Source organism: Pelodiscus sinensis, chromosome 6 (genome assembly GCF_049634645.1).
Source record: "Pelodiscus sinensis isolate JC-2024 chromosome 6, ASM4963464v1, whole genome shotgun sequence".
Taxonomy (NCBI): Eukaryota; Metazoa; Chordata; order Testudines; family Trionychidae; genus Pelodiscus; species Pelodiscus sinensis.
The window spans coordinates 128,282,711-128,309,724 of record NC_134716.1 but is presented as its reverse complement, the minus strand read 5'-3'; the positions used below and the strand labels follow the sequence as shown (position 1 = coordinate 128,309,724).

The window sequence follows — 27,014 nt, the reverse complement described above, 5'->3', positions numbered from 1 at the left end:
ACAAACCAACCAAGCTCCTTGGGAACGCAGCAATTGGGCTCGAGAAGGAACGAGCGAACTCTGCCACTGTTCGTAAAGAAAAATTCACAGGTCCCAAGATTTTCACTACAAATACCCACCACAAAACGGGAAGCCCCTTAGCAGCCGCAGGGGCTGGCTGGAATCTGAGTATTCCCCCCCCCCCAGGACTTGCAGCTGCTGGACAGCCCCCCCAGCTACAAGCTGACATCACAGCTTGCGTGAGAAAACTGTCCCCTTAGGCTCCATTCAGGTCCTCTGGCGGAAGTGCTACCAGGGTTGGGTTCACGCTGGAGTTTTCGGGACCACACCCTGCCTCCGCAGCACACAGGACAGGGCTGCCCGGCCCGGCTAGTCTCTCTCAAACAAACACTAAACCAGAGGAGCAGGTTTATTCTTGACATTGATTAAAATGAAGTGGCCCATCCCAGGCCTTACATGTCCTGACCCGCGCTGACAGTCGATGGCCCAGGAACGAGACACATGCTATGGACACTACCGAGGGGCTAAGGAGGCTGCGGACGCGGCTGCCGAAAACTAGCGACCAGCAGTCAGGCACGGAAGTTTCCCAAGGAGAAGCTGTTTCAGGTGTAGCCAGGCAGAGAACTCATCGGTGGGCAACCTACGGGCCCCGGCTTCCCCGCCTCCAGCCTAGATTGCTTGCATGGCCTGCTGAGGCCGGTCGTTCCCTTTGTAGTATGAGATCAAGGGGCTGTGAAATACTCCTGAGGGAATTCTGCAGGAAAAATGTTGAAATTCTGCAATAAAACGCAATCGCAGCCTGTTTACACAATCTGCTGACGACTCTGCATTCACCAAGCAATGTGGAAATGCAGGGATCGCGCTGTTGGTTTGAGAACATGGGGCAAAAGCCAGAGCTGCGTGGGGTGCAGCCTGGGGACAGGCAGCATGTGGGGCGGGGCAGGTGGGGCTCCCGTGGAATCTGCCGGGGAGTCTAAGTGCAGGTCACTGGGGGTCTGGTCAGGCGGGGGCGACGTATGCAGGGGTGAGACTCGGGATGCGGATTCGGGCGGGAGGGGTGCTCTGGGTGGGGAGTCTCCAGACGCAGAAGGGCTCCCCGTCGTGCGTGTGAGAGGTTTGATGGAGGATGTCCCGCTGCACGGAGGCTGGGCAGACCCGGGGAGCTTCAACCCATCCCCATGCATCTCAATCCCCCACTGAACCCCTGCACTCATGCTGCCCCCCACCAGTCTGAGCTTCCTGCAGCTAGGGCAGGTGTCTAGGGGTTCACCACCGCAGCTGCTCTGTGCAGGGAACTTTCCTTAGCCCCCCGCCCCACGCTCCTGGAAGCCAGGGCACTTCCAGACCCTGCCCCATTGCCTCTCCCCTCAGGGGCTTCATCTCGCCTTCCGCTGCTCCGGGAGCAGGGAGAGACCCTCTGGGCTGCTGGGGTGGGCTGCGTGCGCACTGGTGCTGCTTCTCTTTGCTTCCCAACAGAAACCAGTTTTCTGCTGGGGGAGGGGAGGGGGGCGCAGGCACGGCCTTTCGGTGTGCGCGCAGCGGCACAGAATTCCCCCAGGAGTGACAACAGCAAGGCCCTTTGGGGAAGAGCAGCCAGCAGCTCCAGACCCGCTGCTTTCCATCCCCCACGTCTTCAGCAGCACCCACCTCTCAGTGCGTGAGCCAGGAAGGGAAGCAGGGCCACACGGGCTGGGGGACGAGGTATCTCAGCGTGGGGAACAGCGGCAGGAGCCGCTACCGGAGGTCGGTTACGAGAGTCCGCAGGGCTGAGCTAGCAGCGGACGCACCCCCCCCAGGACGTACGGACACAGGCTTAGCCCAGGAGGCCATCGCAGTAAGGCTGTTAAGGCGAAGGGTGGTGGCTCTCCCCATCACGGGGACAAACGACAATAGGGCCGCTGGGGAATATGCACCAAGGGCAGGGCCCGTACCCCAGCGTCTGGCCTTCCTCCCTAGGCAGAGCCGTGGCAAGGCGGCCAACTGCACACACACACACACACACACACACACACACGCACGCACACACACACACACACGCAAGGGCAGAGTGTGGCCAGCTGCAGGGGGCAGATCTCACACAGACGACAGGCATTTCAACACACTGCGCAGCATCTTATTGCAGACGGGACGCTGCTCGCGTCCAGTGGAAGACGCTATCTCGTGACCCTGGCTAGTGGGTCACCCCAGGGCTGAAGTCTAGATCAGACAGATTCTATACCGGAAAGGGCAAGTGCAGGGCTAGTACAGATCATGGGACATGCAGCAGTCTCCTAGGCCATCTCGGGACATGCCACACAGAGCACCTCTGCAGGTACCTCCCATCAGACGCTGCCCATGTAGAAAGGAAGGCGGGAAGCGTTCAACATATAAACCGCACTGTGCCCAGACAGCGTTTGGAAGTCAGACCCACCCTGCTGGACCCCAGACTCACACCAGCTGAACTCCATTTACGCCACTGCGGTTACTCCGGGGTCAGCTGGGGTCGGGGGAGCTCACACGTTGGCCCTGTGCTAGGCAGGCACACGGGGGGGGGGGGGGGTGGTTTCTATCACGTCCACCATGTGTCTGATCCGTCTCTCCCCGAACGGGTCTGTCTGAGGCCCCTGGCTGTCCGAGAGCAGGGGAGACAGCTGCCGCCAGGGGACACGGACATACACAGGCGTGGGCGGCAGCGCGACGGTGGCTGCGCTCTAGTTACAGAAATAGAGAGAAACATTTGAATGCTAAAAAAATAGTGATCTAGGTGTGCCAGCTATTGCCAGCTTCCCCCCGGCTGGGCGCTCGCTGCGGCAGCCGGACGAGATGGCCAACGGGCAGCCAACCTGGCCTCCTCCATGGGCGCAGGGGAAGAGGAGGGATGCAATTGCCCTGCCTTTGTGGTACAATCTGCGTGACTGGGGGGGATGGAAAAGGGTACCCCTTCCTGGAAGGCTGTGTTGGTGCTTGGGAAGGGGGGCTCACTGGGCCAGGTGGCTAAAGTAGGCGCTGGCTTCCAGGAGCAAGGCTTTGGCATAAACCCGGAGGGTGTAGAAGAGGGTGACAAGGTCCTGAGTGCTGAAGACGGTGTCGGCCAAGCTGAACAGCAGGGCGGAGGGGATGACGCCACGGCCGTACTCCACCATCCAGGTGCCGGCACTCCACTGGACAGCCGTGGCCTCGCCAGACGGGTGCGCTATGGTGTCCCCTGCGGGCAGACAAACACAGCACCGGCCGTTATTCCAAAAGCCGGGACAATGCCGGACCCAGAGCGCCGCTCCCGGGGTGACTCCAGAGACAGCCCAGAGCTCTTCATGGGCCTGATCCTGCCGCACGCTTGGCACCCTCCTCTCCCAGCCCAGGACACGAGGCTGGTGGGGCACTCAGCACCCACTGCAGAACTGCCAGCCCGGGAGTGCGGCAGCCTGGCCAGCAGCTGCCCTGTATCAGCTGCTTCCCTGGAAGCTGAAGAGATATCCCTCGGTGGAGAATCATGGACCAGCCTTCCCACAGGGGCAGTTTCCTCTAAAAATAAAGCCTGTTCCGAAAGATCCCTTATTCCTTATTTTAAGAGGGATAAGGGATCTTTCGGAAAAGGCTTTATTTTCCGAAAGATCCGCGTCTAGACTGGCACTTTTTTCCAGCAAAGCTCCGAGCCGGAAAAAAGTGGCAGCCATGTTTATGCAAATGAAGCAGGGGGGATTTAAATCCCCGCTTCATTTGCAATTGCGATGTGTCTAATTTGCATCCCTTTTACGAAAAAGGGATGCAGTCTGGAGACAGCCCTGGAGTCCCTGTTTGGTACTGCCGGATAGAAAGCCTGGCAGTGGCCACAGCTAACTATTGCTCTGCAGCCGTTAGCAAGTTCCGCCCACCTGGCCGGCTGGAAATCTCCGCCCTTCGCTTCTGCTCGGCCGTTTTGCTAGCGAACGAGCCACGTAATCCCAACGAGCGGGATGTAAAAACGGGAATGGAAGCGCCACAGACACTTCAGCGTGTGGAGCCTCGCAAGTTGCCCTGCAGACAGCTGGCCAGCTGCTGCACGTTTGCAGTTGTCCACACGAGAACGCCTCTAGACCCAGGCTAAACACGAACCTGGGATTTTTTTTTTTGCCAACCCGGTATGGACGTGAGCAAGCGCTTACGACTAAGTATAGCTCGAAGGGAGAGCCTGTTTGTGCCAGCCGCCGATCGGTCAGACGGCCCTGTCTCCACGGAGGTATTTCCTGATGCCCCCATGCACAAAGTTACCAAGAGCTCTGGGTTACAAGAACCCCGGATTACAGCACCTGGATAATAGATTTCACTTCTGGTCGTCCCTTCCTTCCACTGCCGGAATGTTCCCGAGATGATGGTGTCGGAGATATCCACCCAGTAGCGACCTGCAAGAGAGGCACCCGGCGTGAGATCTCAGCAACGGGGGAAGACAGCCCCCGGCTGGGGGGGGGGGGGGGGGGGGCTCGCAGAATTCCTGCCGCCTACAACTTGGAGCTGGCTGCTTGTTGTGTTCCCATGGGCTGTGCCAAGGACAGCAGCCTGCCCACCTGCCACCTGCCTCTCCTCCATGACAGTGATCTCTGGAGCCTGCGCTTTTCCCCATGCGTCTTGGCTTCACTGCTCAGCACCTAACATGCGCTGGAGTCAAGTACCCACGGGGAGGAGAACTCAGACAAGACAGGATCCCTTTTGGGCCTCAATACGGTCTCCTACTGGAAGAGCGTTTTCATAGCATTTCTGGGCTGGATGCCCAGCCACCTGCCTGAAGACGCAACCAAGCAGGATCCCAAGGCAGAGACGCTCCTCTTACTAGCCAGACCACGCTGGGGAGGTAGGGACGTAAGAGGAGCGATCGGAAGGGCTACATCAATTCAGCTCAGCCTGACCACAGCTGGCAGGGGAGAGAAGAGAAGGTACCACAGGCATTTAGAAGGGCCTGATGGGGGAGAGCCCAGGGAGGAAGCAGACTTACCAGGGGTAGGACAAAAGTCTAAGAGGAATGGAGTGAAACTATTTGCTTCAGTCACTGATTAGACTAGAAAAAGCTCATGGAGCCACACTGCAGAGTAGGGTTGTTAACACGTGATCCTTACTGGGTCTGGTTAACTGGTAGGGCTGGAACAGCCCCCCCCCCCCACCGCCATTTAATCGGTTAAACATCACGTTTAACTGGTGTGACGTAGTGGGGGTACCTTGCTGGTGGCTATGCTGGGCCGTGGGCTGTGAGTGACCTCCACTGGCTGCAGCACGGCCCAGCAGGGCAGGGGATGAGTCATTATGCAAGGGGGCTCCGAACCTGTCCGACCAGTTATCTCCCAGGGAGTGGAACATGGGAAGAAGGGGAGTGGAGCCCTGGCTGGGGGCAGGGCTGGGAGTGAGGGAGTTAGTTAGTTAGATCATGGAGGAAGCAGCCTAGGCAACGGGCTGGGACTTAGGGGCCCAGGCTCCCCCATCTCAAGGGGGGTTGAGGCATCCTAGGCCTGCCCTGGAACCAGATTACATCTGTGCTGTGATGTATCCCGGAGAAGCAATAAACTCCCTCTCTTCTACTGGCTGGGGGAGTCTGTCCATGCCACTACGGGGGTGCAGGAGATGGGAAACCCCAACGCGCCGTCACAACTGGTTAACCAATTAAATGGGATTTCACATCCCTACTGCAGAGAACAATTCTGTCTCGGCTCTGGAGCAGGGGGATCTGCCTGGGAGCCCTCTGGTTAGGGAGGCTGGAGGGCAGAGGAGCCGAGTCTGGGCAACGCGGGCGAGGAAAACACCACAGCTGCTTGGTTCAGTGTGGGAGGCAGAGAAAAGCAGTGAAGACAAGTCCCCCGTATAGTTGCACCAAGCAGCTGCGCTACTCTATAAGGACCGTGCAGGGCATTTGGATCAAACATGCCTTTAGGGCAGGTCCTTCAGCCCAGAGGTGGGCAATCATTTTGGAAGAGGAGGGGCGGGGGGGCATTTCACAAATTTTGGAAGTGGCTGCGGGCCAGCCCGGAAGGGGCGGGGCCTCAGATGGAAGGGGCGGGGTTGAGAACTACCCTATTGGGTACAGTGACCTTATTTTCCGAATCAGCTGCAGCTAGTGAAAACGGTTGAATTTAAATTATGAAACAGACGAAGCATTTTAACTTTCTCCTGTTAGTTTATCAAACTTCGTTTTAAAGAAAGTAAAATATTCTGTCCAACACAGAAGGTTTCAATGTTTTCTTATTTATGGCAGAGGTGGGGAACCCTCTTTGGGTCAAGGGGTCACTGACCCACAAAAAAATCAGTTGGGAACCCACAAGTGAGAAGCAAAAAAATTCCTCCAAAACCCCCCAACACTCGCTGATGTGGTCCCAACTGCGACACCTCACTCCTCTGGTGCCCCAAACTCACGGGGAGAGGGCAAGGGAAGAGGGCGGACTGAGGTTCAGGGTTTCACATAGATCAGATTTACTTTTCTGGGGTTCCGGGGTTAGTGGATTTCATGGACCTCCTTAAGTTCTGGGATAGGGACAAAAATGCGGGGTACAGTGCACGAGACAGGCTGGGGTGCACAAGCAGGCAGGGAGTAGGGTGTCTGGCCAGGAGAGAGGGTGCAGGTACAAGGGAGGGTGTCGGAGCAAACTGGAGGTGGCGGGTTTTGGGGGGGAAGGGAAGTGAGGGGATGGGGGGGGTCTGGGCATGAGGGGGAACCTTGTGTGGCTTCGCGCCCCCTTGCAGCAATGGCTGCAGCCATGCAGCTGTCCTGCCCTCCCCACAGGGTCGCCCCACTGCCACAGGCATGCAGCCCTGGGCCAGCCCCGGAGGCTGGAGGTTTCATGACCCCAGAGGTGCCGCTGCCACAGCCACATGGCCTAGAGCTGGCCCCCGAGGCGCCGCTGCCACGGCCACGCAATCCCTGGCTGGCCCTGGACTGCATGGCTAAGGCACCGCTGAGGAGCCTCAACCCCAGTGCTGCCTCCTTCCACCGCAGCCTAAGCGGTGCTCTCCAGTGGCTTTGTGGGGGGAGGAGGGACGGGGCTGAACTCTCTCCCCGTGGCATGCGTGTCACAGGTTGGGCACGCCCGTCAGGGGGCAGGGCCTGGAACGGCCGTGGCCTGGATCAAAGCCCTAGGTGGGCCATCTGCCCGTTGAGAGGCCTTTGCTTTAGCCCCTTCCAGACAGGTGCTTTCATAGTTGGCCTGTCTGTCTGTCCCTCCATTGGAACCAGTTCCCTACTGTAAAGCTGAATTCAGGGAGCAATGGTGTCACATTATTGGCTTGTGAGGGGAGCAGCCGGGTCACTGCTGCACCCATGGGGGGTGTTCGCCCCAAAAGTGGCACAAAGGGGGCAGTGTGAGGGGTCAAACAAAAGCTACTTTCTTCGGATTCTGTATCTGCTCTTCATCGATCTGTATAATGTCTGTGTGTGGAGTTAAGGATCTGTAATCTGTATAGAGACTGGAAGTCTCTCTGCATGTGGCTGAGCATTGGGCAGAGCCCGGTCTATGGCCATGCTAATTAGCGAGACCCTGTGGGACAACAGCACTCAATGGGCCAAGGACACACCTCGGGAATGGTGACCGACACCTAAGGGCTGTCAGCAGGGAACACAGGGATAGGCCGCTGGCCAGGTGAACTGCTGCAGCCAAGAAGAGACCAGGAAGGAGGGATAAAGATGCCATGTGGCTGACCCCATCTTGGTTCTCAGCTCAGCACTTCATCCCAGAGGCAGCAGTGCAGGGATCGAAGGGCCGGGAAGAACTGGGACCCATCCTGATCCTAGGACGAGCAACAAGGACTCTTAAGCCAGCAGCTGTGACATCTCTGCTAGAGCCTGCATCGAGAACTGGGAGATTCGGTGCATGTAATGTACTATCCTTTAACAACCTCACTCTCAGGCTTTTCTTTATTGTAGTAATAAACCTTTAGATATAGATTCTAAAGGATTGGCTCAGCGTGATTTGTGGGTAAGGTCCAGAGGGTAAATTGGCCAGGGATCCGTGGCTGGTTTCTTGGAACCGGACAGAACTTGTTTGGGGTAGGTGGGGTTGGGTTCTAAGACCCCCCCACCGGTGTATGAGGCCCGGGGCCATCTGGGGCACGGATATTGCTGGGGTGTCGGAGGGGTTTTGCTCGTGAGGCTTCAGGCAGGCAGCTGAAGCGCTCTGTGGGACTGGCTGTGGCATAGTTGGGAAGGCTTCCAGTCTGGAGGCCAGAGAGAGCCCCGGATTCGAGCAATTTGCCCTGAGCAGATGCCCTCAGCTGTGCCCAGACCTGGCCCGGTCTGTCACAAATGGAGAACTCGGCTCATAGCCCTATGCCCGAGGGCTGGAAGCGCCTATGATTTGCACACATTGCAAAAGCCAGCTCAGCCTTTGCCCTGGAGATCAAAGGACGTGAAATCTGTATTTCCCTCCCACTCGTGCTCGCAAAGGGGGATGAAATTTTCCTCTATGCAGAAAGGTTCTGCTCCATCTTTGGCACGACCCCAGAGACTACAGAGCTCAGGTTACTGCCTGCAGCAATCTAGCCTGGGGCGCAAGACATCCGATGTGTAGATGGCAGTGAGCTCTGAGCTACGCAACAGCCACCCCCAACCCGAGTGTCAATGCTTGACCGTAGCAGCGTGAGCCTTGCTTACCCGAGTGCCCCCCGGTGTCGATGGCCGACCCGAAGAGCAGCACGTACTCGGTCAGCGAGGCGTGGAGCACGCACATGGAGCCCATCCACCCGCCCGCGTTGACGAACAGCCACTGCAGGTCCTCGTCCGGCAGGATGTGGCCGGGGTGCTTCTTCCGCAGCTCCACGATGATCTTGGAGAAGGCCAGCTCATGGTCCAAGCCTGCAGCACCAAGGAACCCAGGGAGAGTCAGCACTGTGCCAGGGGTCCTGCCCCTCCCTGGGGCCCAGCACTGCCGGGCACCTGGCGGAGAGCGGGCACCCCGGCTTTCTCCAGGGAATCACACATCAGGGATGGGAGGGAACACGCTCCTCCCCGCCCCCCCGCCCCTCCATCCAGCCTCCGCTGCGCCCGCCAGGCAGGCAGCCTCCTGCCAGCATCGCAGGGCCCAGCATCGCGCCCACCGCAGCCGGCAGGCGAGTGGCAGCTGCAGCCCACGGGCCGCCTCACGCTGGCCCAGTGCCCCACTCTCGGCCCCCCCGCCATGGGGCCTACGGGCCCCCCCACCGGGTACCCCTCACGCTCCCCTGCCCCCCATTCCCCTCCTGCCACTCCTCTCACCCGCCCACTCCCCTCCTGTCAACATGATTCCCCTGTTCCCCCCCCCGCATGACCCCCTCCCCCCCGGCTCTACCCCCGCATGACCCCCTCCCCCCCCGGCTTCCCCCCTACATGACTCCCTCCCCCAACGGCTCCCCCCCCCGCATGACCCCCTCCCCCCCGGCTCCCCCCCCCGCATGACCCCCTCCCCCACCGGCTTCCCCCCCGCATGACCCCCTCCCCCACCGGCTTCCCCCCCCGCATGACCCCCTCCCCCACCGGCTTCCCCCCCCCGCATGACCCCCTCCCCCACCGTCTTCCCCACCCGCATGACCCCCTCCCCCACCGGCTTCCCCCCCCCGCATGACCCCCTCCCCCACCGGCTTCCCCCCCCCCGCATGACCCCCTCCCCCACCGGCTTCCCCCCCCCCGCATGACCCCCTCCCCCACCGGCTTCCCCCCCCGCATGACCCCCTCCCCCACCGGCTTCCCCCCCCGCATGACCCCCTCCCCCACCGGCTTCCCCCCCTGCATGACCCCCTCCCCCACCGGCTTCCCCCCTACATGACCCCCTCCGCCACCGGCTTCCCCCCTGCATGACCCCCTCCCCCACCGGCTTCCCCCCTGCATGACCCCCTCCCCCACCGGCTCCCCCCCCTGCATGACCCCCTCCCCCACCGGCTTCCCCCCCCCGCATGACCCCCTCCCCCACCGGCTTCCCCCCCCGCATGACCCCCTCCCCCACCGGCTTCCCCCCCCGCATGACCCCCTCCCCCACCGGCTCTACCCCCGCATGACCCCCTCCCCCCCCCCGGCTTCCCCCCTACATGACCCCCTCCGCCACCGGCTTCCCCCCTACATGACCCCCTCCGCCACCGGCTTCCCCCCTGCATGACCCCCTCCCCCACCGGCTTCCCCCCCCGCATGACCCCCTCCCCCCCGGCTCCCCCCCCTGCATGACCCCCTCCCCCACCGGCTTCCCCCCCTGCATGACCCCCTCCCCCACCGGCTTCCCCCCCCGCATGACCCCCTCCCCCACCGGCTTCCCCCCCCGCATGACCCCCTCCCCCACCGGCTTCCCCCCCCCGCATGACCCCCTCCCCCACCGGCTTCCCCCCCTACATGACCCCCTCCCCCACCGGCTTCCCCCCCCGCATGACCCCCTCCCCCACCGGCTTCCCCCCCCGCATGACCCCCTCCCCCACCGGCTTCCCCCCCCCGCATGACCCCCTCCCCCCCGGCTCTCCCCCTGCATGACCCCCTCCCCCCCGCCTGCCCCCCCCCGCATGACCCCTCCCCCCGCCTGCCTCCCCCGCCTGCCCCCCCCCGCATGACCCCTCCCCCCCGGCTCTCCCCCCCCCCGCTGACCCGCGTGGTGCCGGCCGAGCTCGGCGATCTCGTCGGGCTGGAACTCGAAGGGGCGCGCGCCCAGCCAGCCCCGCAGCGCGAGCCCCAGCGCCGCCAGGCCCAGCAGCGCCAGCCCGGCCCGCAGCGCGCGCGGCCCCGCCGCCCCCATCGCTCCGCCGCCGCCGGCCCGACCCCCCCCCCGCGCCGCCGCGCGATGGGACCGCCCGCCGCGCGCCCGCCAATCGCAGCCCGCAGCGCGCCGCGCGGGGCGGGGCCGAGCGGGCGTTGCCCGGAGTGACCGCTGGGGGCGGGGCCTGGCCCCGGGGAAGGGGAAGCGCCGGGACAGGCCACGTGACCGCCGAGCGGCGGGGGGCGATGGAGCCTGCGGAGCCCGGCACCTTCCAGCCCCGCGGTAGGTGGGAGCGCGCCCCCCCCGGGACCGGGACCCCCCCGGGGACCAGCCCCCCCATAGCTCCCCCGCCCCCCCCGGGACCAGCCCCCCCATAGCCCCCCCGGGACCCCCCCGTAGCCCCCCTGGGACCAGCCCCCCCATAGCTCCCCCGCCCCCCCGGGACCCCCCCGGGACCACCCCCCCCGGAACCCCCCCGGCACCGGGACCCCCCATAGTTCCCCCCGCCCCCCCCGGGGACCAGCCCCCCCATAGCTCCCGGGACCCCCCCGGACCAGCCCCCCCATAGCTCCCCCGCCCCCCCCGGGACCCCCTCCCGGGACCTGCCCCCCCCAGAACCCCCCCGGGACCTGACCCCCCATAGCCCCCTCCGCCCCGCCCCCCGGGGACCAGCCCCCCCCCCATAGCCCTACCATAACCCCCGCCCTAGCCCCCCATAGCCACCCCGGGACCTGACCCCCCATAACTCCCTGCCCCGCCCCCCGCCCCCCTCCGGGACCAGCCCCCCCCAGAACCCCCGCCCCGACCCCCCTGGGGACCGGGCCCCACCATAGCCTCCGCCCTTCCCCCCCGGCCCCCCCCGTGACCCCCCGGGGATCAGCCCCCCCCATAGCTCCTCCGCCCTGCCCTCGGGGACCTGCCCCCCCGTAAACCCCCCCATAGCCCTCCCGCCCCTCCCAAAGCCTCCCCCCGCCTCGCCCCCCGGGGACCTGTTCCCACCATATCCCCCCTGTGATCCCCTCCCAGGGACCTGCCTCCCCCGCGCCCCAGCACCCCCCATAGCCCCTCCGGCTCCCCTACCCCTGATAGCCCCCCTCCAATAGCTTCCCTGGGACTCAGTCCCCACTCTGGGACCTGGTCCTGCGTAGCCCCCCCAATAGCTGCTCTGGACCCCATAGCCCCCCCATAGAACCTCCCAGGACCCAGCCCCCCATAGCTCCCCTGGCACCTGGTCCCCTTAACATTCCCCATCTCCGTAGCGCCCCCCCCAGGACTCAGCGCCCCCACACCATCCCTAGCCCCTCCCAGGACCTGGGATGCCTTAGCCCCCCAATTGCCTTGTCCACTCCCCCCCCCCCGACCTCCTCTGTGTCTGCTGTACCTCCTGTGCCCCTCCCCAATCCACCCTTGTGCTCCCCCAGGGCCGTGTATCCCCCCCCAGTGCTCTTCCCTTCTCACCCCTCCCCCATGCCCCGCAGTGCAGGGGAAGTGGCGGGTGGGGCTGCGATGGACAGGGACTGGTCAGAGGCTGCTAGCCCCGGGCAGTGGCAGTGCCTCCCTGAGCAGGGTTTGGGGTCAGGAATCCGGGCGTGGCCCCTCTTCTCAGTTGCTCTGCTCCTGTGTGTGTGGGGGGGCCTACCTAGAGCAGCAGGTTGCAGACTTTTTTTTTTTTTCATCCCCCAGTCGAAGAAGATCATTGACGCTGTGATCCAACAAACTGTGCCTGGGGGGTGGGCCCCGGGGTGGGGCTGAGGATGGAGCTTTGGGATGCCGGAGGGGACTCCGGCTTTGGAGGGCAGGGGCAGGAGGGGCGCACCTGAGCAGCTACAGGTTAGTGGTGCAGCGGGGAGGGGGGGTCCTGAGGCAGCTGCCTGTCTCTCCTGGCACCACAGACGAGGCTGCGCCCCAGAAGCAGCCAGCAGCAGGTTCCCGGCCAATGGGAGTGGAGCTCGTACTCGGGGGGGCAGTGGGCGGAGCTCTGTGTGCTCCGCCCCCCCACACCCAGGAGCCAGGCCTGCTGCAGACCGCTTCTGGGGCGCAGTGCAGTGCAGGACAGGCAGGGAGCTGCCTTAGCCCCTCCGCTGCTCACCCGATCCCCCTGCAGCCACGAGACCCACTGCCTGACGTCCCACCGCCCCGTCCTGGGTCGCGGCTCATCTGTCGTTTGGAACCCACTGCGCTAGATGCTCTCCCCACCCGGCAGGGCGGGTTGGATCACATCTGGGCCGATGGCGATGGCCAGCACAGCTGACGTACACGGCTGGGTGGAGACGATGGCTCTGAGCATTTCCCAGCCTAGGCCAGTTCAGCCTTGTTTACGTCTGTTCCCTTCCTCCCCCAGAGCACCAGCATGTCCGCTACAACCCTCTGCGAGACGACTGGGTGCTGGTGTCTGCCCACCGGATGAGGCGCCCCTGGCAGGGACAGGTTGAGAAACCCCCGCAAGAGGACATCCCGCGCTGTGACCTGTCCAACCCCCTGTGCCCCGGAGCAACGCGAGCCAACGGGGAGGTACTGCACGGGGGGGAGTGGTGTGGGGCTCTTGGGGACCTTAAAGCAACAAGTGCCAACGTGAGGCGCTGTGCCTGTGCGCGGCAGAAGGGGCCGCTCGCCTGGCTGAGCAGCAGGGGGCCATAGCGGGAGGGACTTGGCAGAGGTCATGCAGAAAATCGGTGGCAGAGAAACCCGGAATCCTGGCTCCCAGCCCCCACGCTGCCGTCACCCACTTCCCAACCAAGGCTGGGGGTAGACACCAGGAATCCTGGCTCCCAGACTCAGCCTTCTCGTCTCCACTCCTGGCATCTTCCACGGGCGAGCTGGAAGTCTCTGTGCGTCAGCGTCTCCGTTGCGGCGTCTGATCCCCAGCAGAAAGCGCGCTGGGCTGCTGGCAGGCCCGGCGGGCGTGTTGGGAACCTGTGCGCTCCTGGATGGGTGCAATCCCCACCTGTAGAGACTGGCATGTCCCGCAGGCCGGGTGGCGCGGGGGATGGGGCCTGTCCTTCCCAAGGGAAGCCAGTGGGCAGGAAGCAGCGGCCAGCGGGATGGAGTGGTGGGTTTTTCTGTGTAACGCTGGCGGGTGCCGGACAGGCTGGCAGTCGCTGGGCCCTGTCACTGCTGCACGAGGGCCTGTGTACCGGTGCTTACCGGTGCCAAGCGCTCAGGGGTTTCTCTCACCACAGCTGCTAAACCGGCCTCCCCCATGGCAGAGTGGCCCAGGACAGACTAAATCGCAGCGTCTGTGCTCCACTCTTGCCCCTGGAGCCCCTCTGGGGGAGGCTGAGGGCACCACCAGCCCTGGGAACCTAAGCCAGGCTGGGGTCCGGATAGCTGAGGGGACCAGCTGGTGGCGGTGAGGAGGGGGAGTCTGACGAGTGGGGGCTGGGAGCATGGTTTAGCAGGTAAAAGCGACACTCCGGAGCACCCAGTTGGGCCATGTCTAGGCAGCGGGAGGGGCTGCTGACATGCATATGCAGCTTGCTGGCAGCTCTGTGGCAGGCTGCGGGCGTCCCGGTTAAAGCTAGCCTCCCTCTGCCATCAACCTCTGGGCCAGGCCGGGTCTGGACACCGCTGAGGGTGTCCGCTCAGGGCGAATAGCTCGAAACCAGGGCTGCTTACAGCCCCTGACCGGAGACCTTCCCAAACAGGCCACACACCAGTCCCACCGAGCGCTCCAGCTGCCAATGTGGCCAGCAGGAAGCCTCCCGAGCAAAACCCCTCAGACACCCCAGCTCTCCCTGTGCCACAATCAGCCCCGGGCCTAACACAGGTGAGGGGTTATGGAACCCGATCTCACCTCCCCCGAACGGGTCCTCCCGGCCCCAAAGAACCAGCCACAAATCCCCGGTCAGTTTACACTTTGGATCTTCCCCACAGGATCACGCTGGGCCAGACCTTTAGCATCTGAAATCTAAAGGTTTCTTAACAAAGGAAAGAAAAGGTGGAGAGGGAGGTTGTTAAGAGAATACAACACATGCCCCAGTCCCCAAGCTCTTGCTGCAGGCTCTCAGCAGAGGTGTTACAAGCTGCTGGCTTAGAAGTCTCTGGTGCACGTCCTATGTCTGGACGGGTCGACAATCCTTCCCGGCTCTGTCCCTCGCAAGGCTGCATCTGGGATCAGTAGCAAGATTGAAGACAGGATGGAGGCCGCCTTGTGGCATTTTATATCCAGCCCTGGTGTCTCCCACGCTGGAGCGGGTCACATGGTCAAGTGACCTGTCTCTGTTTCACATGGCAGCCGCCATTATGCCCTGGCTGGTTTGCAGGTTTCCAGACGCATCCCTCAGGGGTGTATCGGCCACCCTGAGAGCCATTGTCCCTGGAGCTGTGCGAGTTAGCATAGTCGTTTACTGGACATTCCAGGCAGTCCGGGCCATTGCTGTCTCAGACAGAAGGCTCACGATACCAGCACAGAGCCCATACCCATAACTCCGCATACAGCCATCACACAAGCAGCATATATAGAATCAGTAGAACGCAAGCTTTCATTTGACACCTCACATGGCCCCATTTGTACAGACTTCGGGGCAAACACCCCCCTGTGGGCGCCGCAGTGATGGGCAGTGGCAGGAAGGGGGCTCCAGGCCTGTGCGTGTGTGTTATGCCAGGGCTGTGGGTTTGGATACTCGGGGGGCGGGGGCTGCTGTCTGTCATGGGCCCCAGGGTCCCTGTGCTTCAACCTGCCTCTTGTTCTCTTGCTGAAGGTGAATCCGCCGTACGAGAGCACGTTTGTCTTCGACAACGACTTCCCAGCGCTGCAGCCGGATGCTCCAGAGCCTGGTAATGCCCTGGGGGGTGCCTGCCCATCCCCTGGGACCAGCCCCAGAACCCGTTACCGCCCCGTGCAGTGCCTGGAGCCTTGACGGCATGGCCCCGCAACCTGGCGCTACCTTGGGTATTTGCCCATCCCGAGAGCCTGCACCCCTCCCCACCAAACCGGCCTCAGCGCTTGTTACAGCCCACGGCGGTGCTTGGAGCTCAGACAGCCGGGCCCTGCGGCCAGCTCCAGAACCCGGTACCGCCCCAGCGGTGCTCGCCTGCCCCAGGAGCTCTGCCCTGGAACCGGTACCCGCCCCAGCGGTGCTCGCCAGCTCCGGAACCCGGTACCACCCCAGCGGTGCTCGCCAGCTCCGGAACCCGGTACCACCCCAGTGGTGCTCGCCTGCCCCGGGAGCTCTGCCCTGGAACCGGTACCGCCCCTGCGGTGCTCGCCAGCCCCGGAACCCGGTACCGCCCCTGTGGTGTTCGCCTGCCCTGGAACCCGGTATCGCCCCTGTGGTGTTCGCCTGCCCTGGAACCCGGTACCCGCCCCTGTGGTGCTCGCCTGCCCCGGGAGCCCTGCCCTGGAACCGGTACCACCCCTGTGGTGCTCGCCGGCCCCGGAACCCGGTACCACCTCTGCGGTACTCGCCTGCCCCGGGAGTCCAGCCCTAAACCCACTAACGCCCTCTGCCATGCTCGTTGCTGGTGGGGTTGGCTGTTGCTCGGAGCCCGGGGCCGGAGCTGCCGGTGGGGCCCAAGGGGCGGGGTGGAACACGTGCTCGGAGCTGGCCAAGCAGGAGAGGCTGCGTGTCGGGGTGAGGGGCGTCGGCAGGGCTGGGCGGGCGCCGCATGGGCTGCGCTAGGCTCTGGCTGGTGTTGCTCGTCCCTGTCCCTGTTCCCGCTCACCGTCCATCCCTGGCTCATCCCTCTCTCCCTCCTTCCCCAGACGCCTGCGGCCACCCCTTGTTCCGAGCTGCATCTGCCCGAGGAGTTTGGTAAATGAAGCCTACAGGCCTCGGCTGAGGCCACTCGCCCCTGGGGGGCCTAAGGAGGGAGCCGTGTTATCTCGGGGGGCCCTGCAGCTCCCTTGGGGTCTAGCAGGCACCAGCCCAGCCCCCATCCTTCCGGTGGATTTGTGGGGACGCTTGTGGAGGAGTGTTCTCTGTGGACGTTGTTCCCGCCTTGGGCTTTGGTTCCCCTCCTGGGCTGTCTCCTCTCAGGTCTCCCCTCAGCCTGGGCCCTGGCAGGAAATCGCATGGCGGGGCCGTCCTGGGGGTTAATCGTGTGGGGCATTGGGAAGGGATCTCTCCCCTCCCCCCCCCCCCCGGCTGACTCCCAGGTTCAGGCCCTGGCTATTCCCAATGTGGACTCTGGGCTGTTACACAGGGGCCGTGCTGCTGCCTCCGGGGGGTATGGGCGTGTGAGGCTGAGAACAGGCCCCCTGGAAATGCTGGCAAATAGCCCAGGGCCTCTATCACTGGGCCAGCACTACAGTTCTGGGTGCACAGGAGCCTGGGGGCGTGTGAAAGGGGCCGGGCACCTCTCTGGCCTGGGGTGTCCGGGGGGAGGCAGGGCTCGGTCTCCAGGGCCTGATCAGTTGGGGCTCGTCCCCACCACCGTCCCTCCCTCTCGTCCCCCAGCAAGGTCATGTGCTTCCATCCGTGGTCTGACCTGACGCTGCCGCTCATGTCGCTGGCGGAGATCCGGGCCGTGATTGACAAGTGGGTGGAGCTCGCGGTGGAGCTGGGCGCCTCCTATCCCTGGGTGCAGGTCAGTGCTCCCCCCCCCCCCCCCCCCCCCCCCCCAGCAGCACAGTGAGCGGGCTGCGCGTGGGCAGGGGCAGGGCAAGCCCCCGCAGACGCCCTGCACCCACAGTGGGAGCGAGGGGAGTGCAGGCCGGGCACTGCACACAGGTGCAGAGGGGATCTGACCGCTGGCCCTTCCTCCCGCCCATGCCGCAGGCTGAGACCCACCTGGGGGTGTCTCTGAGCGGTGTTCGGTGCCCTCCCCTCCCGCAGCAGCCCCCCGCAGCAGGGAATTGGTGTCTGAACGACTTCCCTCCGCCATGGAGTGGGCGCTGCTTCCGTGGTGTGGCCTCTAGCAGTGAGCGCAGAGCACTCGGGAGCCGGGTTCCCTGGGCTCTAGTCCGCTGGCTCGCCTGGCTGATGTTATGGCCTTCTGCCCTGCTGGTCCCCGCCTGCCCAGGTGATGCCACCAGCCTTGTGTCTCAGCTAGAGCGGTGCTGCTGTCTGGCCGTCGTGCTGTGCGGTCTGGAGGGCCAGACCCACCTGCCTTCCAGGGGTGCTGTGGGCACCCCCTCGCCCACAGCTTTCTCCTGCTGCTAGGCCGGTGCCTTGAGCTCAGAGCAGCACTCGTCCGTCCCCATTTCCCCCCCCCCCGCAGTGGCCATCTGCACTTCCCATGGGGAGGTGTCTGATTGAGAGCTAGCGGGGGATTCTGCAGTGTCCCCAGTGAGTTTGGCCGGCCTGCTTCCCCATCCACCTGGGCTCTTGGTTCTTGCTGCATCTGTGCATTGTACCACTCAGTATCGCCCCCAAATGGTGGTAAGGAAACTGAGGCACAGAGCGGGTGAGGGACTTGCTAGGGTCTTTCAGTGACACAGGAGGGAGTAGAATCCAGTAGTCTGGAGTCTCAGTGCAGCGCTCCAACCACTAGGCTGTGCTTCCTCACCAGTAGCTGCTGCTCGCTGACGTTAGAATAGTCCCAATAGCTTCTTTTCCCTCCTCCCTGCAGATATTTGAGAACAAAGGGGCCATGATGGGCTGCTCCAACCCTCACCCGCACTGCCAGGTAAGGGAGCCGGTTGCTCGCACGCTGGGGCCGGTTCCAGGACTGAGGGTGTGGGATGTCCCAGCTCCTCCCTGCTCACCCCCAGATTGTCTCTGAAAAGCGACGTTTGTGAGCCCCGTTGGCCCCCAGCTCTGCAATGCTCAGATCCCTCCTGCGATGAGTGCTGTTCCCACTCATCTTTTCCATCCGTGTGCGGAATCAATGTTTATGCGCGCCGAGGCATGTGTGGATGTGCACCACCAGTAGAAACAAAACCCAGCTGTGGGCGCTCTGCTGATCAGCTGGGCGGCATTGGAATGTCTCCTGAGTGGCTGCCCGTGCCCACGGCTTACGTGGGACACGGGCAACGAGTGCTTAAAACTCTCCCTCCTGACATCCTACCCGCAGGATCTGAGTCCTAACCCATGTCTTCCCTTCCTCCCGCCCCCAGCGCCCATGCTCCCTGGTTCCTATCGTCTGGTCTGGTTTCCCCCGGCATCAGGCCCCTCATCTAGGTCCCTGATCCTGCACTTGGACTGGAGGGGGCTTGACCTCACCCCATCCAGTGATTGCAGCTTCTCTTGCCAGGGGCCTGGCTCTGCCCAGGGTGATGGCCTGGTCGTTGTGTCAGCACGGCCGCTGTCCTGACTAGGTTGCATTCCTGGCTAGGTTTTGCTTCAGCCTCTTTCTCTCTCCCCCCACCCCCAAGAGCCAGAGGTGAAGGCCCTGGCTAGTTCAACACAGTGGGGCAGTGAAACTGACGAGCTGCCAAGTGAAACTGACCAGTTCCAGCTCACTGTCCAAACCCGGCGCGGGGCAAAGAGGAAAGGGCCAGTGTAAATAGTGCAAAGTGAACTGACTCCGGATTCCCCTGAGCCTCCTTGGTCCCGGGCGCTGATCGCCCTCATCTCGCCTCCAGTCCTCGCAGCGCTCCCATATTGGAGCTGCTTCCTGGACCCCAATGGGTGGCCCATCATGCACCGTCCCATTTGTTTCCCCTGAGCTGCCTGTAGATCTTGACGCAGCTTCTTGGGTTTCATGGCCCTGCACGTGGGCTGCGTTCTGCCCCCCTCCCGTAAAGCCTGCGATTCTCCTGCTCTGTTTTGTTGGGAGGCGGCAGGGTCGGCCGAAGGGGGAGCTAGGAAGGAGTGAATATAGCTTCATTGCTGCTGCAAGGGGCCTGCAGTAACAGCCCAGGCTGTGCCCAGCTGGAAGCTTTGTGCGAGGCAAGTGGAGGGGGGGAGCAGATACCTGGTGCAGCTTTGCAACCCCTTACTGCCCGCCTTCCGGAAACACATTGAGAGCAGCTCCCCCTATCCTAGATCCTGGCCTTTCCTATTCTGTCACCCCCTCTTACCCCCCCCCCCCCCCCCGCCTCGGCCTTCCCTATTCTGACAAACCTTAGGGGTGGCTTTGCACATGACGATCATGCTCAGCCTTCCCTCAATAGGCAGCTGCTCCTTGTGGCTGCAAATCACGGTTCCACCATCCGGTGGCAGCATAAGCCTGCAAATGGCTTCTGGCCATTCCAGAGTCTGCTGGCAACCTCTCAGATCGCTCCTCCCTCCCCCCCACCCCTCCCCAGTGGTGGGAGGTGGGGAGGCAGCTGCCGAATCCCAGATCATGCCCTCTGCGTGGGGCGCACGTGACGGGATCCTGCTTGTTGGCCCCACAGAGCTGCTGAGGTCTCTGCCCTTGGGACAGAGCTGGGAGCACAAGGCCCTTGAGCGTCCCGAGCAGCGCGTCCGGCTCTGGCTAGTGTCGGCCCTCCGCGCAGCCCTGCCAGGCTATTGCCCCTCACCCTTCCACGGGGCTGCCCCTCACCCCAGCGGGTGCCGCCTTCTGCCAGGCCCTCCCTGCACCTGGGGCAGCCCAGCCCCATGCTAGCTGTGTGGGGAGACTTCTGGCACTCCGGGGTGGGGGACGCGCCGGCTGCCCCGCCCAGGGTGCCCGTGGAGTCTCCCCAGGAGTGCTGATGCCAGCAGTGGGGCGTGCCAGTGAAATCTCTTAACCGCTGTAGGATTTGCCGTCATCTGCTCCCCGGGGTCCTCAGTCCTCCCGGGGCAGGCCGTGCTGGGGCCTGTTACCGGTCAGGTGTCCACAGCAGCCCAGCTTGGCAAGCGGCAGCCAAAGGCCCCCCCTCCAGCCCCGCTGTGCGCGTAACCATCTCCTCCACGCCGGGCCCGCGCTAGGCACGCGGAAGGTGACCGGGTTAGCGTCGCTCCTCGGTATCCGGAGGCCGGTCCCCGCGGTGAGCCAGGCCAGCGGGCGGGGCATTGCTCCCCCCCTGCACCCGCTTGCGGCATCCGCCCTGGGGAGGGGCGGTTCTGAGCCCGCTCTGCTCCCCCTCACCCCCAGTACCAGCTGTGTGGTGCGGGGACGCCTTCGGCCCCACGTGGTGGGTCCCTGCTGGGGCCCATCCGTCCCTGCCTGGCAGCCCCGGGGAGCTGGGGGGAGGGAGGGTAGGGGGCTCTGCCACAGCAGGGTGTGTGAGGGGGCAGCAGCAGGGCATCAGGTGCCCAGCCCTGGTCTGTCCAGCAGGGGGCGCCCTGCCCCCACAGTGGTGCGCTCGGCTGTATTCCGTGCGGCACCCCCCCAGTGCTTCCCGGGCCCGTGGCCTTCAGCAGCTGCACCCCTTCCCCCTCCCCCAGGTCTGGGCCAGCAGCTTCCTGCCCAACGAAGCCCGGCTGGAGGAGCGGACGCAGCGGCAGCACTTCCAGGAGCACGGCGTGCCCATGCTGCTGGAGTACGCCCAGCTGGAGGCCCAGAGGAAGGTAGCGGCTTGCGGGCGGGGCTCAGGGCTGGATCCCGTCTCAGCAAGGCCCCTTCTCCTGCGACCGGCTTCCCCTGGGGCTGGGACTCAGCAGGCTCCGGGTGCACCTGCGCGGCCCTGCCCCCCCGCAGCTGGGCCCAGAGCACTCACCGCACCTGCCACGCGGGGGAGATCCGCCTTGGCTGGCGTGGCAGAGGCCTGCGCATGCCCCGGGTTTGCCCCCGGCTGTGCTGTCTGGGCAGGGCGGGCGGCTGTGCAGCCCCTCAGCACGGCGCGCTGTCCCCCGCAGGAGCGGCTGGTGGTGGAGAACGCCGACTGGCTGGTGGTGGTGCCCTACTGGGCCGTGTGGCCTTTCCAGACGCTGCTCCTGCCCCGCCGTCACGTCTGCCGCCTCCAGGAGCTCAGCGACCAGGAGAGGGACAGTAAGTGACGCCCTCCCCCGCCCCAACGGCATGCTCTGCGCTGGAGCCGGGTGCTGCGTGCCACCACCCTGGCACGGTACCCAACGCCGGGAGCCAGGGCGCTGGGGCCTAGTCCTGGCAAGGAAATAAAATGCTTCCTGCCTCAGTTTCCCCTTCTGTAGGTAGGGCTGCCGCTGCCCTCCTTAATAGGCAGGTGTGGGGTGTCAGGGTTTGTAAATTTCTTTTCGCGCCCCCAAAGGCAGGGGTCGAGCGTGCGGGCAGGAAGAGGCGGTTACAGAGGAGGGGGTGTGGGGCAGGAAGACGCGGTTACACTCCAGTCCCACCCATGTGTGTTGCCAGCATGAGTGGGCGCTTACAGCATGTCGGGTGGGGCTGCAGAGCGCGCCCCTCCCTTTCCTTGCGGATTGGAGCATGCGGGGGAATAGCAGTGCCGCGTGCAGCCTGCCCTCACTCTGCTTCAGAGTGAACGCCCACACATCCTGGGGCAGAGGGCCCTTCTCGGCTGCTTCGGGCGGCCTGTGGACTCAGGCAGGTCAGCAGCGGCTCCGTGTGCCAGCCACTGGGGGAGCCAGTGCCTGTCCTGTCCCAACCTCCCCGGGGAGGCAGCTGGAATTGAAAAGGTCCCTGAGAAGTGCTGGGTTTGTCTCCTAGCAGCTCCCCCTCACCTCCACTTTGGCTGCTGCTGGATCCCAGGGCCCCAGCCTCCCTCTTCCCATGACGGCGACGGGATGGGGGCTCCGGAGCGTGTTCGCTGAGAGGGATCGCAGCGCGGCTCCTGGGAGCCGAGATTTGGGGGGCCTTGGTGAATGCGAGCTGCTCCCTGGCCGTGCAGTGGCTGGAAGGGCTAAGCGACCCTGGCGTGCGTAAGCTGGGCTCTCCAGTCAGAACAGAGACCCAGTGGTACAGCTGTGCTTGGGCCCGGTGCCGTCGCTGCTGGGACCCGTCCCTCCGGGTGCCCCCCTTTCCAGAAGGCTGTTGATTAACTGCAGGGGGGTCAGGCAAGGTTAAAGGCGTAGCAAGGCTGCCTAGCAGCGAGAGGCCCACGGCGCCCGACCCATGTAGCTGAACAGAGGGGAGGCGGAGGGGGGACTTGATCCGTCGGGAAGCACCCGCACAGGGAGCAAATCGGTCAGGAAGGTCTGCCGGGCTGTCCTGGCTGGAAGTGGAAGCTGGACACATTCTGCCTGGCAGTAAAGGTGTACGTTTTTAATGGTGCGAATAATGAACTCCTGGGACAATCCCCCGAGGAGCCGGGTAGCTTCTGCGTCGGTGCCAGTATTCGTAGTGAGCGTGGATGAGTTCCCCGCAGCTCGGCCGTAGGGGTGGTTCCAGGGGCGGGCCGGGGCTGGGGCCGTGCAGGAGGACAGAGCAGACAATCACAGTCTGGTCTTGGACTCTGTGAACCTAACGAAACCCTGCGATGGGGCAGGGCAGTCCCTGCCCCAGTGAATAAGGGGTCCTCCTCCAGGCAGCATCCCCACTCACAAGGGCACTCGGGGGAAGGAGTGAGCATATGGAGCAGGGAGATGCTTGGGGCTCTACCCCAGAGGTGCCGGAGCAAGCTGAACCGGGGGGTAGGGGGACAGGAGGGGAGGATGAGCAGCGTTCCCTGCTCAGGCAGTGCCCGAGTGAGGTGCCCTGCATCAGTCCACTCGGTGGCACGGTCCCGCTCCTTCCTTGCAAGCTCTGGTCAGCAGTGAAATAGACAATGGTACTTTGGTGGGCCACCATTAGGTTCCAGAGTTAACGATGTAGGGAGCCGATAAAGGCAAAGCGCATGGGTCTGGTTTCCATTGCAGCTCACATAGGGGCTGTGAGCCCAGCTGGCTCTGCTCCGGGGCGGGCGCCGGGCTGAGGGGTCAGGCTGCTGGCAGCGCTGGCTCCCAACCCGATCTCTGGAGGGGAGGTCCTCGCCGGCGGGGCTGCTGCCTCGGGGCAGGGGAGCGGCTCTGCCAGTGCCCGGCGGTGACCCCCGGGGGCTGGGAAAGGCTGGCGCTCCGGCCGACGGCCGCTTGCTGTGCGGTTGCAGGTCTGGCGTCCATCATGAAAAGGCTGCTCACCAAGTACGACAACCTCTTCGAGGTCTCCTTCCCCTACTCCATGGGCTGGCACGGTAAGTGGCCGGGCCCGTGGGCCAGTCGGGGGGCGGAGCCCGTGGGCCAGTCGGGGGGCGGGGCCCGTGGGCGAGGCGAGGGGAGGGGCCTGTGGGCCAGTCGGGGGGAGGGGCCCGTGGGCGAGTCGGGGGGCGGGGCCTGTGGGCGAGGCGAGGGGAGGGGCCCGTGGGCCAGTCAGGGGGCGGGGCCCGTGGGCGAGGCGGGGGGAGGGGCCCATGGGCCAGTCGGGGGGTGGCAGCGCTGGGCGAGTTGGGGGGAGGGGCCCGTGGGCCAGTTGGGGGGCGGGGCCCGTGGGCCAGTTGGGGGGCGGGGCCTGTGGGCGAGGCGAGGGGAGGGGCCCGTGGGCCAGTCGGGGGGCGGGGCCTGTGGGCGAGGCGAGGGGAGGGGCCCGTGGGCCAGTTGGGGGGCGGGGCCCGTGGGCCAGTTGGGGGGCGGGGCCTGTGGGCGAGGCGAGGGGAGGGGCCCGTGGGCCAGTTGGGGGGCGGGGCCCGTGGGCCAGTTGGGGGGCGGGGCCTGTGGGCGAGGCGAGGGGAGGGGCCCGTGGGCCAGTTGGGGGGCGGGGCCTGTGGGCGAGGCGAGGGGAGGGGCCCGTGGGCCAGTCGGGGGGCGGGGCCCGTGGGCAAGGCGGGGGGCGGGGCCCATGGGCCAGTCGGGGGGTGGCAGCGCTGGGCGAGTTGGGGGGAGGGGCCCGTGGGCAAGTTGGGGGGAGGGGCCCGTGGGCGAGTTGGGGGGAGGGGCCCGTGGGCCAGTCGAGGGGAGGGGCCCGTGGGCCAGTCGGGGGGTGGCAGCGCTGGGCGAGTTGGGGGGAGGGGCCCGTGGGCGAGTTGGGGGGAGGGGCCCGTGGGCCAGTCGGGGGGTGGCAGCGCTGGGCCAGTCGGGGGGAGGGGCCCGTGGGCCAGTCGGGGGGTGGCAGCGCTGGGCCAGTCGGGGGGAGGGGCCCGTGGGCCAGTCGGGGGGCGGGGCCCGTGGGCCAGTCGGGGGGTGGCAGCGCTGGGCCAGTCGGGGGGAGGGGCCCGTGGGCCAGTCGGGGGGTGGCAGCGCTGGGCGAGTTGGGGGGAGGGGCCCGTGGGCGAGTTGGGGGGAGGGGCCCATGGGCCAGTCGGGGGGTGGCAGCGCTGGGCCAGTCGGGGGGAGGGGCCCGTGGGCTCGTCCGTTCCAATCTCGCCCCGGCCACTCGGTGGCTGCTCGGGGCCGGGACCTGGCGGGAGCCGGGCTCAGTGCTGGGCTTGTGTCCGGCAGGCGCCCCCACAGGGCCTCACGTGGGAGCCGACTGTGGGCACTGGCAGCTGCACGCCCACTACTACCCGCCCCTGCTCCGCTCGGCCGCCGTCCGCAAGTTCATGGTGGGCTACGAGATGCTGGCCCAGGCTCAGCGGGACCTCACGCCGGAGCAGGTGAGCGCGGAAGCCTCGGGGTGGGGCGTTCCCAGGAGCGGGTTCTATGGGGAGGAGGGCTGGGCGGGGGGTTGTCAGGAGCGGGCTCTGTGGGGAGGAGGGCTGGGCGGGGCGTTCCCAGGAGCGGGTTCTGTGGGGAGGAGGGCTGGGCGGGGGGGTTGTCAGGAGCGGGCTCTGTGGGGAGGAGGGCTGGGCGGGGCGTTCCCAGGAGCGGGTTCTGTGGGGAGGAGGGCTGGGCGGGGCGTTCCCAGGAGCGGGTTCTGTGGGGAGGGGGGCTGGGGGGGGCACCCAGGGCTGGGGGGTTCTCAGCAGGCTCTGTGGGGAGGGGGCTGGGGGGGGCACCCAGGGCTGGGGGGTTCTCAGCGGGCTCTGTGGGGAGGGGGGCTGGGGGGGGCACCCAGGGCTGGGGGGTTCTCAGCGGGCTCTGTGGGGAGGGGGCTGGGGGGGGCACCCAGGGCTGGGGGGTTCTCAGCGGGCTCTGTGGGGAGGGGGGCTGGGGGGGGCACCCAGGGCTGGGGGGTTCTCAGCAGGCTCTGTGGGAGGGCCTGGGGGGGCACCCAGGGGCGGGGGCTTCTCCGGAGCGGGCTCTCTGGAGAGGGGGCTCCAGGCTGGGAGTCGACCCCCCCAGGGGGATGGGCTGTGCACTCGGGGTCCGGTGCCCCCAGCAGGCTGGAGCAGCCCCTGGCCCCGGCCCCGCAGCCCCGGCTCTGCGAGTTCTCACCCCCTCTCTCCCCGCAGGCCGCCGAGCGGCTGAGGAGCCTGCCCGAGACGCATTACAGGGGGCGGCCGCGGGAGGCCGCCTGAGGAGCCGAGGAGGGGGCCGCCGCACGCCGGGCCGGGGTTACCTGCCTTCTCCGCTCCGGGGTCTGTGGGCGGGGGGCAGAGCACGGTGGAGCCGCGCTGGGGCAGCGCCCCCCCCCCCAGGCTTGGGCAGACACCTGCCAGCCCCTCCCAGTCCGCGCGGCCCTGGGGCTGCCGTGGGGTCCCCCGTGCGCTCGCTGGCGGCGGGACGTGGCGGGCTGGTGCAGAGGGGCAGGGAGGTGATGGCCGCGTTTCAGAGCCCGGGCCCTGGCTGGGTGAGCTCTCGGGCTCCTGGGGGGGCCTGATACAAGGCTGCCCCTCTGGGCCCCTGGCTGCCCTATGTGCCGGCCTCGCCAGGGGCCTGAGGGGAGCGGCCCTGAGTCCAGCCGGCGGCTGCTGAGGGCCGTGTTCTCTGGGCCCGTGGGCCCGATTTCCCCCCGTTTCGCTGCTGGTGGCGGGCCGGCTCCGCTCCTCCCCCCCTTTGCCCCTGCGACCCTGGGCCGTGGCCAGGGCTGCTCCCCAGCCTGCTGCTCCCTGCCGTTGCGCCGCTGGGCGCTTGGCTTCAATAAACCTACACGCAAAGCGTTGCTGCCTCCCGCTGGCGGGACCGGGGGGAGGGTCTCGGCCCCTGCGCTCTGGGGCGGGCCGGCTGCAGGGTGGGGCCGGACGGGTCTCTGCCTGGAGCCGATGGGGCGGTGCCTCGTGGGCTGCGTGCGTCTCAGGGCTGCGAGGGGTATGGGGCCCTCTCGCTCCATTGCTCTGGCTCTGCACGCGTCCCCCCGCCCGGCCCCGGGCAGCGAGGGCATCCCGCATGGCCAGGCTGGCCTGCTGCGCCCGGGTACTGCCCCCTGTGCCTGGCTGCTCAGCCCCTGCCCCCGCTGCTGGGAGTGCTCGGTGTACCTGCCCGCGGCCTGTCTCCCTCCGGTGCATTAACACTGCCCTACCCCCACCCGCCCAGCGCGCTGGCCCCTGGCGTACAGCTGGGGAAACCGAGGCACGGGGTAGCTGCCGGGACTGGCCCACGTGTGTTCCAAACCCACATCTCATTGGCCGGAGCCTGTGCCCTGGGCCAACATCTATCCCTCCCCCACTGCATTGTCACCGGGCTTGGGGCTAGGGGCTGCCTCCTGCACTATCCCCCTGGGTGCTAGGGGGCGCTGCTCTGCCAACCCCCCCAGCCTAGGGTGCATGGGGGCGCTGCTCTGCCCGTCCCCCCAGGAGTACTAGGGGCGCTGCTCTGCCCGTCCCCCCAGGGGTACTAGGGGCGCTGCTCCCAGGGCGCTAGGGGGCGCTGCTCTGCCTGTCCCCCCAGGAGTACGAGGGGC

General features: G+C 65.7%; 2 protein-coding genes across 2 annotated transcripts; one reads left to right on the top strand and one right to left on the bottom strand.

The window, feature by feature from the left end:
• Positions 1-395: 395 nt before the first annotated feature.
• SIGMAR1 (sigma non-opioid intracellular receptor 1) lies at positions 396-10,700 on the bottom strand. Its single transcript, XM_075932809.1, has 4 exons — positions 10,529-10,700; positions 8,582-8,782; positions 4,266-4,358; positions 396-3,184 (listed from the first exon to the last, which is right to left on the bottom strand). Exons 1-4 carry the CDS (start codon positions 10,674-10,676, stop codon positions 2,958-2,960), a joined length of 669 nt encoding a protein of 222 aa, XP_075788924.1. The 5' UTR covers positions 10,677-10,700; the 3' UTR covers positions 396-2,957.
• A 66-nt stretch (positions 10,701-10,766) lies between these two features.
• Positions 10,767-26,274, top strand: GALT (galactose-1-phosphate uridylyltransferase). Its single transcript, XM_075932808.1, has 11 exons — positions 10,767-10,919; positions 12,979-13,148; positions 15,338-15,413; positions 16,342-16,390; positions 17,036-17,165; positions 18,150-18,206; positions 20,837-20,959; positions 21,248-21,380; positions 23,410-23,493; positions 24,734-24,888; positions 25,627-26,274. Exons 1-11 carry the CDS (start codon positions 10,883-10,885, stop codon positions 25,690-25,692), a joined length of 1,080 nt encoding a protein of 359 aa, XP_075788923.1. The 5' UTR covers positions 10,767-10,882; the 3' UTR covers positions 25,693-26,274.
• The last annotated feature ends 740 nt before the right edge of the window (positions 26,275-27,014 follow it).

What these genes read in the sequence shown, in the direction of transcription:
- SIGMAR1 (XM_075932809.1), bottom strand. Translation starts at nt 10,676, where the DNA reads ATGGGGGCGGCGGGGCCGCGCGCGCTGCGGGCCGGGCTGGCGCTGCTG. An exon ending in CGACACCGGGGGGCACTCGG is followed by an intron (nt 4,359 to 8,581) that starts GTAAGCAAGGCT and finishes CCTCTCTTGCAG; the next exon opens with GTCGCTACTGGGTGGATATC. An exon ending in AAGTGAAATCTATTATCCAG is followed by an intron (nt 3,185 to 4,265) that starts GTGCTGTAATCC and finishes GTCTGCCCGCAG; the next exon opens with GGGACACCATAGCGCACCCG.
- GALT (XM_075932808.1), top strand. Translation starts at nt 10,883, where the DNA reads ATGGAGCCTGCGGAGCCCGGCACCTTCCAGCCCCGCG. An exon ending in CAACGCGAGCCAACGGGGAG is followed by an intron (nt 13,149 to 15,337) that starts GTACTGCACGGG and finishes CTCTTGCTGAAG; the next exon opens with GTGAATCCGCCGTACGAGAG. An exon ending in CTACTCCATGGGCTGGCACG is followed by an intron (nt 23,494 to 24,733) that starts GTAAGTGGCCGG and finishes TGTGTCCGGCAG; the next exon opens with GCGCCCCCACAGGGCCTCAC.